At 38.3% G+C, this 18,880-nt stretch overlaps 1 protein-coding gene across 3 annotated transcripts in view; it reads right to left on the bottom strand.

Annotated features, from left to right (window-relative positions):
• Positions 1-1,266: 1,266 nt before the first annotated feature.
• Positions 1,267-18,880, bottom strand: part of Phf6 (PHD finger protein 6) — a 45,300-nt gene continuing 27,686 nt past the window's right edge. The window contains exons 6-11 of one of the 3 annotated variants that reach the window (XM_057760322.1): positions 15,774-15,940; positions 15,486-15,629; positions 13,490-13,594; positions 9,874-10,007; positions 4,601-4,727; positions 1,267-4,274 (exon numbers count right to left, since the gene is read on the bottom strand). In XM_057760322.1, coding sequence (XP_057616305.1) covers positions 4,601-4,727; positions 9,874-10,007; positions 13,490-13,594; positions 15,486-15,629; positions 15,774-15,940 — 677 coding nt within the window. In that variant the 3' untranslated portion in view covers positions 1,267-4,274. The remainder of the gene's footprint in view (positions 4,275-4,600; positions 4,728-9,873; positions 10,008-13,489; positions 13,595-15,485; positions 15,630-15,773; positions 15,941-18,880) is intronic. The other 2 variants (XM_057760323.1, XM_057760324.1) reach the window with 2 other exon arrangements.

Genomic DNA, 18,880 nt, shown 5'->3' with positions numbered 1-18,880 from the left:
CCAAACAAGGCGGTTAGGTGATACAGAAACTAGCACTTGCCTTCACAACTAGACACTTAATATACAAATAGGAGGTTTTGTTTTGGTATCTTTAATAAAGGGCAGACCTGGGGCTCAGTTCAGTTTGTTGCTTTTGCAGAGGATGCAAGTTTGGTCCCCAGCACATGACAAAATTGTTTTCTGGTCTTCTTTAGGAGTGGAACATCTCTCTCTTTTTTCTCCCACGCACACACACAGACATCCTTTTTCAAAAAGATGGGCCTAGTAGACCTGGTAGGTAAACTAGGCATGGCTGTGCACACCTGTAATACTAGCACTTGGGAAGTGGAGGCAGAAGAATGAGGAGACCACAGGTCAACCTGTGTTATATGATACCTTATCTCTAAATAAATGGCCTGGTTATTGAATTTTCCTAGGAAATAGTAGTAGGGCTTCAACATGACCTTTAGCAATTGCTAGGAACTGCAGCTGGAAACAATAAGCAAGTTGTCAACAGTTGTATTAGCAAAAAAAAAAAAAACCCATATAGCTATTCATTTTCGTATTTTATTAGTCATTTAGATGAGACTTAATCATACATAGAGACACACTTGTGCCAGGAACCAGTAGGTAGCATTTGCAGGAAAGCACATCATTGTACATTTCAGCTATTCCTCCATAAGAATGTAGGGTTAGAAACTACATATAGGAAACATACAGTCCATGAATTGAAGCTTTGATTCCTGACCTGGGTAGGATCAAGTTCAACACACGAGCAAAGTTCCAGCAGTAAGCAGGTGGAATAGCTGAATGACCATTACTTGTCAGCTAATCTGTACTGGGTGTTTTGATGTGTTCATTTGCAGAGTTACAGACTGACTTGGTGGCAGCAGACTTGTATTGGGGATCTGAACCATGTATTAGAAGGACCAAGACAGAAAGGAACTCTATTGTCTTTAAAAGGTTGCTGCTCCTCTGCATGACGCCATCTTTATATTGTCAAACTCTGAACTGTTCACATTCATTTTCAACCAGACTCTTCCAGTCCAACTACTTTTGAGGTATGCATCACACCAGGGGACTGAACTCAGGGCAGAGAGTATGCTGGCCGATCCCGACCACTAAACTACCTCTCTAGCCCTCCTCCTATATTGGTTTATCTTCAAACGATTAAACATACTACATTTTTGTATTTCACTTGGAGTAAAGCGAGAGTGAACGAACAAAGCACTACTGTTGTTACCAAACAACTGTGGATACACGCTCTTACAAAAAGACACACAGATCTGAAATTCAGAACTTATTTATTGAACGGATATGCAAGAATACCAATAAAAGGAAACTAATACTACGAACTACAATTTTGAAAATAAAGCCAATATAACAGGAACAAAATATACATAACATGTGAGGAATGTTTGATTTTTGACCCATGAAGCATTCCTTATCTTTACAATTAACTTAAATGTCTGTTAAAACAAAACTGTGCCTTGGTCTAACTTCAGTGCTTTTTCAAAAAGCAACAACATTCTACAACACTTTTGCTTTGAGATATTTGAGATTCACACATTTGTTCAAGTACATAGATTTGATTCAATAGCAGATGTATAGATCACGTTGTTCTGTTAGTATCTTGAGTAGTGTATACTGAACAAGTACCACCTCAAGTTTGAAACTGCTGATCCTTGAAATGAAATTTACTTCTGGTGTGGGTTTTTAAACAATGAGATGAAAGTAAAACACCCCCCCCCCAGGAACTTATTAAAGTATAGAAACTCAAGTCTACCCTTCTACTCTAAAGAACATTTCCTACTAACGTTTCTGGTAAGGCAATAAACGCACCAGAATAATCTTCAACATACGCTTGCAAAGATTACACGTTTTAATATTAATAATGACAAAAAAGAATAAAACAAAGAAAAAACAGGAAAAAAGACGCATCAAAATTTCAGGCTAAAATACGCATAAGACAGCAATGGCAGTATTTTTGGAAATGATGTAAATGCCATATATTTACCAAATAATGTCATGCTTATTAAAACTACAGTTAAGGACTTAAGAGATGTACAGTAAATACACTGCTGAGGTCCATTTATCTAAATATTAATACCACAATGTAATTACTAGCCAGGTGATGAAGATGCTACTTGGGAACACAAGTACTGTACAATTTTTACATTGTAAGGCACTTTTACTCAGCATAGAATGAAAACAGAAACAAAGAATCAAAATATTGGAAGTTTACACCCAAACATGAGTTTTTAATGTGACTTCAGTTTTAAATGAAGGTTATTTAGCCAATCACACCACAGTGAGAAAAACAGGTAGTCAGCCACTTATCTAACCAACCAAAAGGTAAAGTGCTTTTCTGGTTGCTAGTGGCAGAGAAAGGGCTAAGAAACCCATACAAAGTCATACATTTACTACATATCAAATCCATCAACTGACAGCTATAGTATTTGAAGTCCTGTATATAATTATTGACTGGCCATAATTACCCCTGGCACCTTCCATTTTTCTTAAAAAATTCATTACAGTAGTTGTCCAAAAATGAAGGAGCTCTATTTCTCCATGGGTAAGTTCTATGGCACACAATGTAAAAATTACCTAGACACAGTGATTTAAAGATTTAAAAAATAATGTTTTCAAGCTGTTATAAGGAAATAAAGTACAGATCCTTTGGAAAAAGTCACATCGCTTGGTAAACAAACTGAGATCTGTCCTTGCACTTCAAGTCATGATGAACCTTGAATATTAATCACATACACATCATGGCATATTAAGAGCAAAAGGAGAAGACATACAAGGCAATCCACTACTAAAGCTAGTTTCCTTCTAAAATAACAATAAAAGATGGTTAAAATAAAGCAAGCATCGAGTCCCTTGATTTAAGTAAATGTGTAAGTACGTACTTTAACAAACATGATCTTAAGGGACTAGCAGTTTAAAAGTTCAGTCAATAAGCACAGTGTAATTTTCCACCTGTTACATTTAAAAATGCTGTTCAACCAGCTGCAGAAAAGATCAATGTACAGTCAAGTTAGTATGTTGTTATTTGCAAATCTGGTCATTGTGGTAGGTTAAGTAATAATAATTCAGAGCTCAGAATCCCTACCTTTCATACTGAGGTGCTATGGTAATATTAGGCAGACCACAACTATTTTTTTTTGGTTTTGCCATAAAGAAATATATAAATGTGCTTCAGCAGGTAAGTGGAAGAGCGCCACTAGCGAGAGACGCCAGTGGAAATCCTTTCTAAAAACCTGGTGATTAAGAAACACTTCTGAGCCCTAGAAGAAAGCAGGGCACAAAAGCCTATTCAATATGTAAGCAAACCAATGACTGAAAGCATTAAATAAAGTTTCTAAAATAGTGGTCACAAATCAAAAATAAATACTGTTTTACTCAAAGACTTTTTTCTTTTTCTTTATAATCTGTTAGCACATGAGACCTCCTGATATACTTTGGACCAGTACGTAAAATGTTTCACACAACAGGGCACTTGACAGGAACTCATTTTGGACATGGTGTCCAAAGTCCTTAGCGCGTTGGTAACCTCTTTAATCTCACAGATGTTTAGTTGGCTGCTGTCAAACATTATTTTGCCAGAAGTTCTCTGTACAGCACAGAAAGGTATACTGACAAGAGATTTTTGGAAGATGCGCTAGAGCTCAGAGCTTATCATCACCAGTTGCCCAGAGTCCATGCTGATCAGTGAGAACAACTCTTAAAAAGGACCATAGGAAGGCTTCAGCACACTTCTTGGAAGAAACGTTTAACATCTGCTGTCGAAGCCAAGATAAAAAGAAGGTTCTTTTCATTTGTAGTTTCCATTGCTTGAGTATGAAAAAAAAAAGGTTCACAAGTTACCAGGTGTTGCCACCAGAGGCGTGCTTGCACGGTGAAGTACAACTTGCTTCCGGTTTCCTTTGAGCATGGATCCACTACAAACTTAAACATCCTAAAGAGCAGAACTTTGTTCAGTCCAGAAATACAGTTTACTTCATCCGATGTCTGTTTTAACTGCTGACAGTATACACATGGTTAATAGTGTTTCGATTGCTTCCCAGAAACTGCAAACTACAGCTACATAATATCAATATGTCAAATTCGGCCATCTAGTGAGGCTCAGAAAACAAACAAGGGGTTTTCCGCAGTTCAATAAAGGATCTAAGAGTGGGGCAGTAAAAAGTTACAAACCCTTATTTTAAATTTAGAAAAGAGTGAAAAACAAAAAAGCATAGGAGTTACAGATGTCTTATTCTCAGTTTTCTAACTCTCTCTGTCCCAGGAACCTGTTTAAAAGATGATAAAACATGTAAAATATGATGCTTAAGGTGATATAACGAATATAACATTATTGAGGAATAAATAGGGATAGCTTATTGATTTCACATTCTGACTATATTTACTGATAAAGTAGATAGCTTGTGTTTATGCTTCTAAAACTGACCAGCTTAAAAAAAACACACACAACTGTGCAGGCCTAGACAATCCTCAGCATTCTGGCACTACACTCGTAACGCAATACAATAGGATTAAAATTCTTGCTGCACATTGTCTTTCTGTTTCAGTGTACATGGTATTCTCACAAGAGAGCTCGTCAAATCCACTTCCATACCTAGTTTCCATTAAGCTGCTGCTGGGTTAGTTGCTGATCAATCGCTACTCTTCCCCGGCTTTTACTCTCTCGCTCCTCATCTTCTTCATCTCGCTCATCATTTCCACTATGGTTTTTACAATACAGTCTACAATGACAAAAGACAAACATCTCACAGTCCTTTGTTGCATGTTGATAAGAGTATAATGAAATCATCACTAGCAGAGGTTGGTTCCCCTATAAAATATGGGCTTCCTCATTCACGCTTAGTACCATGAGATCCATCATCAGAAAAGGGCACCTGAGGACAAGCCCCATGCTGGAAGGAGACAAGAGCCTCCCCAAAGTTGTCCTCCCCAAAGGTCTCCACGTGCATAGACAATGCCACACATGTGCCTCCAACAAATAAAGAGAAGAAAAGTAACAAATTTCTTTTAAAAAACAACTTTTCTAGACACTCTGGAGGGCTATTCAAATGTGAGGTCTGCTCGCGAGTGACACCCTGTTTTAAAACAACCCAAAAAATCAACTTTCAGGTAAACAAATGAACTAACCAAATGTTACAAATTTACTTCAGTTACATAATTTACATTCACATTTTTGAGAACTATAGCTTTAAAAAATATTTACTTTGTGTTTTTTGTATGTATGTGCATCCAGAAACCAGAAAAAGACACTGGCTCCCGTCCCTCAAAGAGCAAAAAGTGTTCTCAGCCACTGAGCCATCTCTCTGGCCAAGGAATAATTAAAGGTGCTTGCCCCGACCTCCAGATGCCCTTGTTTAATCCCCAGGACCCATATGGTGAAAGAAGAAAAATGAGCAGATAGAGAGATCCATTCTCTACACCCTGTGACTTTCTGCTTGTATTTCATGACACAGCCTTCCTCAAGGTCCTCCAGTGCCTCTGCAGCATGAGCGTCCTCCTTGCCTTCTTTAGGAATCTGTCGTTTCCCTGCATTGTACTTGGCTGTCTCTTCATCTACACTGGCCCTTCCAATTTCCTTTCATTTCAGAATACTGACCCTTTTAAGATGGCATTAGAACAGCTTGTCAGCTACAAACTGGATTTGTCTACTACCACTTTATTTGGTTCTCTCTTACTCCATTTCATACAAACCAGGAATAAAGCTGAGTTTGATCAGCTTCAGTCTGTCAATCAGGATGCTCTACAACTGATCCTGTCTACTTCTAGCGGCATGTGATTTCCAACTGTCCCCCTAATGATGCTATACTTAAATTATATGATTAAGGCAGCAGTGCCCAAGGCAGAGTTAGTCCTTGTATATGTAGCTTTCCCCTTGAAAACAAGCAAGTGCTTGCTGGAGTGATTTTTTTTCTTAGACTGTATATTTGAAAGTCATGAAGTTTTTAAGGGAAAATGATGTAGGTAGCTTTTGATAATTAGTTGTGGAAGGAGGAATGCAAGTTCAAGGCCTGAGTAGACAACCTAGTAAGACCCTGGCTCAAAAAAAAAAGTAAAGAAACAAAGAAAGAAGAGAAAGCTAAGAATATAGCTCAATGCTAGAGTATCTACCTAGCATGTACATATTCAATTCCAAAACACACACACACACACGAGACACACGCATGCACACACACAGACACAATCATAGAAAAGGTGATCTGATGGTACATGCACTCAATAGACTTTTACCTAGCCAGAAAAAATGCATTGGTATTGGTGCAGGAAAATGGATGGAAGTGGAGATCATTCTGTTAATTAAGATCAGCTTCACAAAGACAAGTGTGAGGAAGCTAGGGAGTAGAAAGACCATGCAACAAAAAAGGAGACTATTAAGGATGGGGATTGAAGGGCTTAGTGTGATTAAAGTATGTTACATGCATGCTATAACGAACAAAACCCCTTTATACAGTTAGTATATTGTAACAAGAAAAGAAGAGAAGAGAAAAGAAAGACTGGGGAGAAGATGATGGTGGTGGGCTGAATCAAACTTGGTTTTAGGTAATTTTTACAGCAATAATGGAACAGTGCCCTCTTGTGGTCAATAGTGGAGAGAGGGCCCAGCAGAAGCCAGAGGCCTGGAACCAGACCAATGAATGAATGACTCATTGCAGCGAATGAATACTTTCAAGTAAAGACACATGGACTAAAGGGCACATCGTGTGACTCACTGTGACGTGTTGTGGCTTCCATGATGAGATTTCCCCCACTTTTCTCCCTTTCTTAAGTTTTATTTTGGGGTGGTCAGGGGCAGAGGACAGGATACAAAGGAACAGGGAAATGAATGGGATCAGGATGTGCAATCCACAAAGAATCAATGAAGATTTTTTTTTAAAGTACGTTGTTTATTTCTCACAAGGTTTAAAACCAACATTTGAATAGAACAGATGGTAAGGATGGACTTGGAGTACTACAATTGAATAATACAAGCTATGTGGGGTTTTTTGGGGGACAGGGTCTCATTATGTAGCCAATGAGAACAAGCAGTCCTACAGACAGACCTAGAACTCAAATGTAGCCTAGTTGAGCCTCAAACTTATGGTACAAGTGATACCAATTTGGGATTTTTTTGTTCTGTTTCAATGAGGCAGTTTTATAAAGCCCAAGTTGACCTCAAACTCACTGTGGCTGTGACTGCCCGAGCACTCCTGAGCCTCCAGTCTCCATATTCTGATCTTGAACTTGCTATGTAGTAGTGCATGACCTTGAACTGCTGAACTCCTGCCTCCACATCCCAAGTACTGTATACACAACTGTTTTTATGATATGATAGGGATTGAACTCAGACACAGGGCTTTATGCATGCTAGGCAAGGTCTCCACCAGCTAAGCCAACCCAGCACTGAAATACTTTTCTGACAGCTAAAAAATTAATCTAAATGTCTAAACCAGGAACCAATAAAAAGCCAATTAACCCATACAATGGAAAACCACACAACCATTAAAATTGTTGTGAGCTGTTTAGTGTCTCAGATAGAATAAATGGAAAACAGATTATAAAAAACTGCCTTGCACATCTGACATCTTCCCTCTGTGTGCCTTATAGATGAAGAATATCAATCTTATTTAAGTTGCAATTTTGTTACACAGAGCACACCAATTTACTAGAGACAGAAACTATGCTCTGATTACTACTAAGAGAAAACTGTCAACATTTTTGGATTTGCTTAACTTTATTTTGGTGTCTAGATTAATTTGGTTGACTAGGTATCTTTTAATGCCAAGTCCATCTATTAAGAAATGTAATATGCTTCATCTGAGTGCTTAGCAAAATGCAACTGTTTTTAAAATTGGTTAAAATTGAGGAGCAGGACCGAGGGGGGGACATCTTTCCTTCACATTTTTAAACCAATTATTACTGAAATTGCCTTTTAAAAGGCATCTCATGCAGTGCAATCTTACTCTGCTTTCATTTATTTTGAGTTTAAACTTGATTCCTTTGCACTGTACATTTGGGTTGGTGTGTGTGTGTGTGTGTGTGTGTGTGTGTGTGTGTGTGGTGCTGGGAATGAAACTTGGGGTCTCTTGAATGTTCTAGTCAACTGTGCTACTACCACTGAGCTATGCTGCAGCCCCTTTCTTTTCTTGTTGCAAGAGCTAACGCTCCAGAGCAATTGAAGGTAATGCTGGTAGCTGGCACCTTTGTCTTGTTCCTAATCGGAATGAATACATATGCTCAGTTTAATTGTTCCATTAGAGATGAGCATGAGCAAGAATCACCTCAAGTTTGATCCTCATTGCAGCCCTACTGAACTGAAACATGTCTGGTAGGTTACAGACATGGACATTTCCAAAAAGACCCAATCTGCATCTGTAATTCCGAGGCCCACCTTGCATCAGGGGTCATTGCTCTTTCCCTTCAATGCTAAATAAACTACTTGTTGTTTTCTCCTGGACACCCTATCATGATTCTTAACTTAGCAAAGGTATCATTGAGATGATACTCTAAAGTTCTGAAACTGACATTCAAAGTTATAAAGTGGCCTTTCATCCATTTACCTGGAAGGTGATGACATGGTTTTTCTTTACTAATTTACAATAGACCACATGAACACTTATTTTTAAACATTGGATTACAGAGCTGGGTTTATGTTTATAGTTTATATTGACTTTATGCAAACATATGCACTGACGAGACAGGTACAGCTTGATTTGAATGGTTTGCTATTACAGTTAAGCAAGTCTTAAACAATAAAACAGAAGTCTCTCATCTCTTGTTAGCTCTCTATATAATATTTGCATTATCTGTTGCTTAGTGGCCTGAGAGCATTAGCATGTTATATGTGCACCTAAAGGGCTTGATGACTCAACGTACAACTGCTTTTTCCACAAACAAGAGACCCAGAAGTATGTTTAATTGCATATTAGTTATTGTTTTACTGAATATTAAGTCCATGGAAGTGTTTCACAACTCTCAAGGGCAAATCAAGTTCCGGGGATTCCTATCAAATTCATTCTCCATCTGATGAAAGGAATGGAACTACTATAGACACACAAGTAAGTGGAAGACCAATTACAAAATGTGATATGCAATCCCAAATTTCAGAAGATATTCTCTCTCCTTGTCTTGTGCGAGGACTGAACTTCATACACACCAAGCAAGTACTTTAATCCAAGTATGTAAAGCAGAAGCAGAAAGGAGACAAGATGAACTACCATGCTATCACTGATGAACCAAGTGAAAATGGTGGATAATCTCAACTAGGGTGCAGTTGTGAAGATAAAGCCAAAAGAAGTCTTGGCAAGATTGGAAGGCTAGACAAGGTGTACACACCTTTAATCCCAGCACTAAGGGGGCAGATATGTGTGATTTCAAGGCCAGCAAGGACAACCTTGTTTTAGAAAAAAACAAAAGCAACCCTAGAATTTGTCTCAGCGCTAGAGTGCTTACTTGGCATATGTACAGCAGAACACCTGTGCCATGTTTACCTTTGTCTTCTACATCTCGGCTCCAGCAATTAATTCTGTTTTCTGTTTTTAGCAAAATCTCAAACACTTCTTACCACAGGTTAGGTTAGCTCTTTCATCTAGATGCTTACATAATGTATAATTGAGCATTGACTTGTCTGTCATTTAATTAAACGGTAGAGCTGTTGGGAGAGCTTAACAAACTGTAAGTTTCCTAACAACGGTCTTGTGCCTGAGTGATCACTAGTGAATGACCAGAGCATACAGTCAGAGAAAAATGCTAACTGTAGTCCTCATTCCTAATACAATAGCATCAATGTTCTAAATTGCCTGAACACTGTTGAAGCATAGAGATGAAGAAAGTAGTGCATCTTTCTAAGGGCACTAACTGGCATGTTAAAGAAACAGACAGTTGTTATCTTACTTGTAAATTCCTCGTGACATATTTTCAATATATTTTGCTTTGTCTTGTACTCCACAGTGGTAATGGTAGGTTTTAACACAGGCTTTTATTTCGCATCCAATAGTAGCACCAGGCTGATTGCAAAGTGTGCATTTCTGTTTAAAGAAAAAGAACAATTAGAAGCAGTACTTCAAGATGTAGGCAATCTTATTTATTCTATTTTAAGTATATTTTAGCCAACTACTTCCATTTCTACAGAAATAGCAGCCAGGAGCTGGTGAAATGACTCAGTGATTACGAGTATTTGTTGCTCTTGCAGAGAACTAGAGTCCAGTTCCCAACAACCATGTTGCACAGCTCACAAATGCCTGTAACTCCAGGTACTGGATGCCTACGTCTGGCCTCCATGGGTACCCACATCCATGTGTGCATAAAGCACACACACATACACACAAACAAAAATAAATATTAAAAAATAAAAAAGCAGATATTTTCTACTAAAAAATACACCAAAAAAAGCACAGTTATATAGCATATAATCAAAGCTGTGACAACATATATGGTTGGACTATAAATACAGATGACACTCCTTAATTTTGCCAAGCACAAAAATAACATTAGGTATTTTAGTGGTTTGACACCCTTTCCTTCCTGAAATCATATCCTTTCTTATTATGATTGGAAAAAAATGAGAAAAACAGGAAAGCAATCCCTCCATTAGAAGGCTCACTACTAAGTTTCCAGAATGGCAAAGGGAGACTAATGGGGCTGAAATCTTTTCAAAACTTCTCAGCTTCTCCTAAATAATACTGTGAGATGAACAGGTGCCCACTGCAAAAGAGGTCTCACAGTACAGTAAGTCTGACAAGAGGTAGGCAGATTGTCTTTCCCCAGAATGTTTCATAGCCCTTCTCCAGGATAGGGGCATAGTAAATAGCTTACACACTTATTCCACTGCAGTTAGCCTTTTATGTTTAGAGTGGTAGGAAAGGACCATGATGGACTAATTTCTACTGGAGTAGACACAGGGGACTGCTAGGCTAGCACTTACCCTAACCTTTAACAGAGTCATACAATAAATTCATCAAGAGAACTGAATTTTGTCCCACTCACTTATTTAGACTTCTGTCTAAATAACACAGCACCACCACACAGGAGGATAAGGTGACTTTCCTATATGTTTAGTACTAAGGATTTCAGCTTCAAAGTAACCAAATTTAACAACCAAATGAGCTGAATCTAAAGAACAGATAATAGTCACATCTGAAAATAAGAATTTCCACAAAGAAAAAGTCATTTCTAGTGGAGTTGGACAAGGATCATAAATATCCAAAGCTACCACATGAAAGAGTGAAGGAGAACTTCACAACAAACTGATCACCCAATCCAGGACCAGCCATGATGTACCCGATAGGTAACCCAGGGGAAGATAGAGTCCTTCTTGTACAATACTAATATGGCCCCAAGTGTTGAAACTGAATCTATTTATACCCTTATGTGCAATTCCCAGTTTCTTTTTAAAAATTATTTTATGTGTTATGAGTGTTTTGCCTGTATATATGTATGCAGGTATGTGCACCACATGCATGCCTAGATCCCTTGCAACTGGAGTTACAGTTGAGTATCATGCAGGTACTGAGGATTGAACTTAGGTCCTCTGTAAGAGCAGAGGACTTAACTGCTGAGCCAACACTCCAGTCCCTTATTTAATTTTTCTTTCTTTTTTTTTTTTTTTTTTTGGTTTTTCGAGACAGGGTTTCTCTGTGGTTTTTGGAGCCTGTCCTGGAACTAGCTCTTGTAGACCAGGCTGGTCTCAAACTCACAGAGATCCGCCTGCCTCTGCCTCCCAAGTGCTGGGATTAAAGGCGTGCACCACCACCGCCCAGTTTATTTAATTTTTCAAATGACTTACTTTATTTTTTAAATATTTGTATATTTATTTTGTTTTTTGTTTTGTTCATTTATTTGAAACAGGGTTTCTCTGTGTAGCTTTGACTATCCTGGAACTCTCTCTGTAGACCAGGCTGGCCTTGAACTCAGAGATCAGCCTGCCTCTGCCTCCAGAGTACTGGGATTAAAGGAGTGTGCCACCACTGCCCAGTCTTTTATTTTATGTGTATGGGTGTTTTGTCTGCATGTCTTTCTATGCACCATATGCTTGTAGTGCCTGCGATGGCCAGAAGAGGGTAGAGGGACCATGGATTGGTACTTAAAGATGGCTGCGGACCATCATGTGGGCGCTAAACATTGAACCCAGCTTCTCTGGAAGAGTGGCAAGGGCTCTTAAGCACTGAGTCCTCTCTCCAGCCACTTATTTTTCAAAAGATTTATTTTTAAGCATGTATATGTGGGATATCTGTGTGCAGAAACATACACATGTGAGTACAGACACCTGTGGAAATCAGAAGAGGGTGTTGGATTCCCTGGAGCTAGAGTTACAGGGAGTTGTGATCTGGGTGTTGGTAACCTAACTCAGGTCCTCTCAAACAGTAGTACATTCTCTTTACCCTTGAGCCATCTCTCCAGTCTCTGTAATTCCCACTTTAGATAGAAATATAGAGGATGGACAAACAAGTTCAAAAAGCAAACAAATGTATAGTTTGTGTTCTCCAACAAGTCAGAGAAAGTGAGATAGAGGGGGCTGGAGAGATGGCTAAGCAGTTAAGAGTACTAGTTGCTCTTCCAGATGAACCAGGTTCAGTTCGCAGCAACCACATGATGCTTCACAATTAACTGTCTTTAGCTCCAGTTCCAGAGTACCCAATACCATCTCTTGACCTCCTGGGCACCAATGTGCATGAATACATGTAGACAAAACACCTATATACATAAAATTAAAAGACAAAAGAGATTGGAAGAGGAGGCACTGGCCTGTGTTATGTAAGGGATATATGAAGCAAATGTAGGGGCCGGAGAGATGGCCACTTTTGCAGGGAATCCAGGTTTGGTTCTAGCATCCACATTGTGGCTCACAACCTTCTATAACTCCATCTGTAGGGAAATCTAATGTCTTTTTCTGGCCTCTACAGGAACATGCAGAAACATGTACACACACACACACACACACACACACACACACACACACAAAGATAAAATCTAAAAAGGGGAAAGAACCAAATATGACAATTCACAGGAAGACCACTGGGATTCACTGTCCACCAGCCTAGCTTCAGGGTCAGAGAAATACTGTATCTCAAAGGCACAAGGTGGAGAGGGGCAGGGTAGGACACATGACATGACTCTTTTTTCCAAATGCACTCACATAGGCATGAGCAACCCACCCCGCATCCCCACCCCCACCCCAATGAAAGACTTCAAGCAGTAAGAATGAAAAGCACAGGTGAAATAAGTGACTGATGAATTGGAATAGAGGAAAATTTTCACAATAAAACTTGAAAGGTTTGCATTCCACTGGCCCTCCACATTCATCAGCTCTAACGTTGTGCTTCTTAAAGCTACTGACCAGTAATCAGGTTATATTTAAAATTATGAAGTACTTCATATTAAATTTCTGATAACTGGATAAATATGGGATTTGCCCTAAATTTAAAGCAGAATCAAGAGTATCATGGCACAATGCAATATATATATTATATATATGTATGTATGTATATGTATATATATAAAAATCACAGACCATCCTTTTTCCTCGTTTAATCTCCTGAAGTACAGTTTTAATATCAAAATCTCCAAATTCTGCTCTTGATGTTGTTGTGAGCTGGACAGTGCCAGAAGAAAACAACTACAAAAGAAAAATGCAGAACATAACCACTTAGCAGTTCTTATAAGAAAAATTTAAGCAGTGCAGTAACAAGTCATTAATTTCTATAACTCCCAGAGCAAGATTTTTCCTAAATAATCAATATCAACTCAAGTATTTTAAATATTTTCATGTCTCATTGCAATATAAACCAAAATGGAAATAATTAAAAACCCAATGAAGATTGCCAATTGGAGCTCAGATTATAACCTGCTTTAAATAACAAAGATTTCAATAATACCAGTACCCTGTTTGCCCAACTATTAATATTTCCAGAAAGTTTTGAAAAATATATTAAATTGGCAAACTTCAACTAGCAATACAGATTAGAATCCTTTTTGATATTGTATTTTCAAAACAGATATATATCTAAAATCTACTCCATGAGGGTCCTTGGAGAGAACACATTTTGAAAAAGAAAATTTTGGGTAAATCTAGTATGTACTATAATCCAAAATTCTGTTTATTTGGGGCGATATGGTCTTAATTTTCTTTACTACACTATATATTTCCATATGTGCCACGGCATGTGAGTGGAGGTCAAAGAACTTGCAGGAGTCAGTTCTCTCTTTCTGTCACACAAGTCCTGGGAGCACAAGTGCCTTTATCTGCTGAGCATTTCCCAGGCCCAGTTACTTAGATTTTGAGACAGTGTCTGACTATGTGTTTTAGGCTGGCCTTGAACTCAAACTTGAGATGTTTTCTCCGTTTCAGCTTCCCAAGTGCTGGGCTCATAGGCTTGTGATTTCACATCTATTAACAACTTATTATATAAATAACTTTTCAAAATTAATTTTAAGTGAGATGACTAGTTCAATACAACCTAGCTCAAAAGATAAATAAGGCCAGGATATAAGGATGCAAGAAGAGAATCTCTCCAAGGAATTTTAGAGTCTATTAGAAAAGGTACATTCATAAACAACTGCAATACCGAGTGCTAAGTACTACAACAGTGATATTTATTAAGTTATATGTGAAGTCCAAGGCATTTATAAACATTTGTATTTAATAAATGATTATAAAGATGAAATTCTTAAGAGTTAGAGAGTATTTTGATATGGTAACTATAATTAATATTACTTCAAATACGGGTTGGTTTGTTTTTTTTTTAAAAAAATCTAAAGTATACTAACATTTGGGGCACACACCCTTTAATCCCAGCATTCGGGAGGCAGAGGCAGAGCTCTCTGGGCTCAAGGCCAGCCTGGTCTGCAGAGCAAATTCCAAGAAATCCAGGGCTACCCAGAGAAACCCTGTCTCAAAAAACTAAAAGATTTGGGAGCATAACATATTATTTGTGATGCTTTGTACTAATTGTCATCTTGACACAATCTATAATCACCCTGTAGACAAATCTCTGGGCATGTCTGTGAGGCAATTCCTAGATTAGGCTGAGGTGGGTGGCATCATTGCATGGGCTGAGGCTCCAAACTGAATGAACGAGAAGCAAACATTTACTGTTCTCTGCTTCTTGAATGTGGATTCAATGTGACCAGCTGCCTCATGTCCCAGCCATACCACCACTTCCCTACTACAATCCAAACTGAACAAACCCTTCTTCCTTTTCTTTTTGTCTTCTTTCCTTTTCTTTTTGTCTTTTGAGGCAGGGTCTCAATATGTAGCTCTCTGGTTTAGAACTCAGGTAAGTGTCTGACTCTGCTTCCCTAGTACTGGAATTAAAGGCATGCACCACTACACCCAGCCCAAATTCTTCCTTTCTTAAGTTGCTTTGCTCGGGTATTTTGTCAAAGCAATGAGGAAAGTAAGTAATACTTCACTATGCAAGGATCTAAAACAATATTTGAAACAAAAGCACTAGATTTGATTACCAGCTAAAAGATTTTTTTAAAAAAACCCTAAGAAGCATGCCTACCATGCACTTATAGTGCGCAGCTGCCTTCTTGGCATTAAATATATGCAACTTCCCTCTTGCTTCATTTTCTTCCTCCCCTACATGGCAAAATCCACATTTCGGCCTGGTGTCATTAGGACTGCTCCTGTGTGGAGATCTATCCCGCTGTAAATAGAAAAGGAAAAAGACACTTAAAATGGATTCAAAGCTTATTAACACTTCAAACAATATATCTTACCTGTAGACACAGTTTAAACGGAACTATTCATGTTCCAACAAACGGGAGGAATTCACTAGTTTTCTACTTACATAGGAACTACTTTCAATTTCGTCTGTTCCATGGGAAGATGTAGATCGGGTGTCTTCTGTCAGCCCTTTAAAATTAGTTTTCCTTGGTCTTCCTTTGCGACTTTTCTTCTTAGTCTTTGGAGATGAGGGCTCCAGTTCATGCTCATTAAAACTTTCTTCTAAATCAGCTGCTCCGAAAGAAAGCAAAGCTTTACATGGATCAACTTTAACAACCAGCACTAGGTCCATGAGGCCTGCTAGGTCTGAGAGCTATGCTTCTCATTAGCATGAAATGGGCCCTGGAAATGCAGAGGACTGGTCTGGGGCATATTAAAAATAAGTGTTGTGATACTGGCTGTGTGGCTTTTCAGCATCATTACAGTTATAATAAAATAATCTCAGACATACTGATCACATCTCAAGAACTTATTAGACACACTGGGCAAATGCCAACAGCATTAGCAGAGACCTTAATTTCCATCACTGCAGTTCTATGGACAGCACTGATGTATATAGTTCATCCATTGTGATAACTGAACAAACAGCTCCAACTTTAAAGCCATTTATGACTGAACTAATTGATAGTTAAACATATCTTAAGTACAAAAAGAAGTTCTAACACAAGCAATAAAAAGCCATTAGTGAGTTAGCTGCATGTACTTTCATTAAACTCTTAGGAATTTTACAACTACTTTACCCATAAATGAGAAAAGAATTCTACAATTAACAGAAAGTATTTCATTCAATTATTCACCATAAATATTTATTTATTAAAGGCCCAAGATTTGAGGATATGTGATGGCTTGGTGGGTGAAGGTGCTTGCCGCCAAGCCTGGCAACCTAAGTTCAAGCCCCAGAATTGACATAAAGACAGAAGGAAACACCACAAAGTTGTTGTCTGGCACATACATGCATCATACATAGACACAGTTTTAGTAAACATTTTTAATATAAGTACTTATAAGATAATGTATTTAGTATTAAGAATGGTACAAAAACCAAACATTAATTTGCCTTGGGGCCAACCTATAAGCTTTAGACAAAACCTTCTAATACATTCATTGGTTTTCCTTTAGTATGTTACTGATTGTAATTCTACAAACTAATTTCTCAATGAGAAATTCTATCAGCTCTATTCTCAGATGCCAATATCTTTCTTGGGATATATATTCATGATTCATGATAGGGGAAAAGAACAACTCATTTAGTATATTTGAATACATATAAACTCGGGGATAACACTAATATTAGATTATAAGGTAATTATACCAATTAGTCCCAGAGAGTGAGGTGAGAGAATTTTTGAAACCAATTTTAGGTCCAGAGAAATGGTGGCTTGGTGCCAAGCCTGACAACCTAAGTTCGATCCCTAGGATTCACATGATGGAAGGAGAGAAATGAGAAGTTGTCCTGTGACCTCCATCCATATGCACACTGTGGTATGCATATGGCCCCCGACATACACACATACACACACACACGCGTAAATGTAGCAAGTTTTAAGGTAATTCTAATTGTATCTTTGTACTACTCTTTAGTGTTTTAAATAAGCAATGTGCTGCTTTTCTAATCATAAGAATGAGGATTCTTTTTCCATCACTTATGAGACTATAAGTTAGCACAATTTTTATTCTACTTTACTTTTTTATCTTTAAAAAAAGATTTATCTTTATTTTATGTGTTTGGATGTTTTGCCAGCATGTAATGAGTTTAATACCTGTGTGCCTGGTGCCCCAGAACTAGAGTGGAAAACTGTTATGAGCCACCATGTAGGTGCTAGGAAGAAACTCGGGCTCTCTCAACAGCAGCACTTCTCCAAACCCCCTTTAACCTGTTTTGAGATAGGTTTTTACTTTGTAGTCTAAGGTGGCCTTGAACTTATGGCAACTGCCAGAATTCCTTGACTTCCTGAGTGCTGGGTTATAGGTTTGAGTGACCATATCCATAGCCTAAAAATGATCTTAAACAAACCACCACTCATAATCATAGCTCCTTATAGATAATCAAATGTTTAGGGATTATAAACTGTCTATTAATGCAGTTTTACAAACATAGACTAGTAGCAATAGTTATAACCTGGAGCTAGTTGCTATTATCAATACTCAGCTTTTAAAAGATTTCTTTTTGTATTTGTGTATGTATGTGCATATGCATGCTGGTTTCTGCAAAGGCCTAAAGAAAATGTTGGACCCACAGGAGCTGGAGTTAGAGGAGTAACCACCTGATGTGAGTACTGGGGACTGAACTCGGGTCCTCTGAAAGAGCAGCAAGTGTTCCTAACCACTGATCCTTTCTTCAGCCCCAAATTTATTAATTTAAAATTTTTTGAAGATGTATCTCTTTTTGTTGTATGTATATGTGTGTTTTGCCTGAATATATGTCTGTGCCCCAAGTATATCAGTGTCTGTAGAAGCTAGAAGAAAGTATCAGACCCTCTGGAATTGGAGTTACAGACAGTTGTTAGTTGCCATGTGGGTGCTGGGAACTAAACCAAGGTCCTCTGTAAGAGTACCTAGATCTCTGAATTGCTGAGCCATCTCTCTAGCCCTGTACTTACTGCTTTTAAAATGCTGCTTTTAAGAGGGTTCAGAGAAATAGCTCAGGTTCAGTGGGTAAAGATGTTTGCCACTGTGCCTGACAATCTGAGTTCAGTCCTTGCATGTACATACATACACATGCATGCATAAACACAAACACACAAAAATAAAGAAAAATAACTTAAAAAATTTAAAGGCTGGGCTGGAGAGATGGCTCAGCGGTTAAGAGCACTGATTGCTCTTCCAGAGGTCCTGAGTTCAATTCCCAGCAACCACATGGTGGCTCACAACCATCTGTAATTCCAGTGCCAGGAGATCTGACACTTTCAGACCAATGCACATAAAATAAAGTTAAAAAAAAATTAAAGGCTGCTGGGTAGAGATGGTGCACGCCTTTAATCCTAGCACTCAGGAGCCAGAGGCAGGAGGATCTCCTGGAATTTAAGGCAAATTTGATCTACAAAGCAAGTTCTTGAACAGCCTATGCTGTTACTTAGAGAAACCCTGTCTTGAAAAAAAGGGGAATAAACAATATAGTTCCTACTCAGATACATACAAGAAAAACGTAAAGATATAGCGCTTAGCCAAACA

Source organism: Chionomys nivalis, chromosome X (genome assembly GCF_950005125.1).
Source record: "Chionomys nivalis chromosome X, mChiNiv1.1, whole genome shotgun sequence".
NCBI classification, from domain to species: Eukaryota; Metazoa; Chordata; class Mammalia; order Rodentia; family Cricetidae; genus Chionomys; species Chionomys nivalis.
The sequence above is the reverse complement of the archived record's forward strand: the minus strand, read 5'-3'. Positions and strand labels throughout refer to the sequence as shown.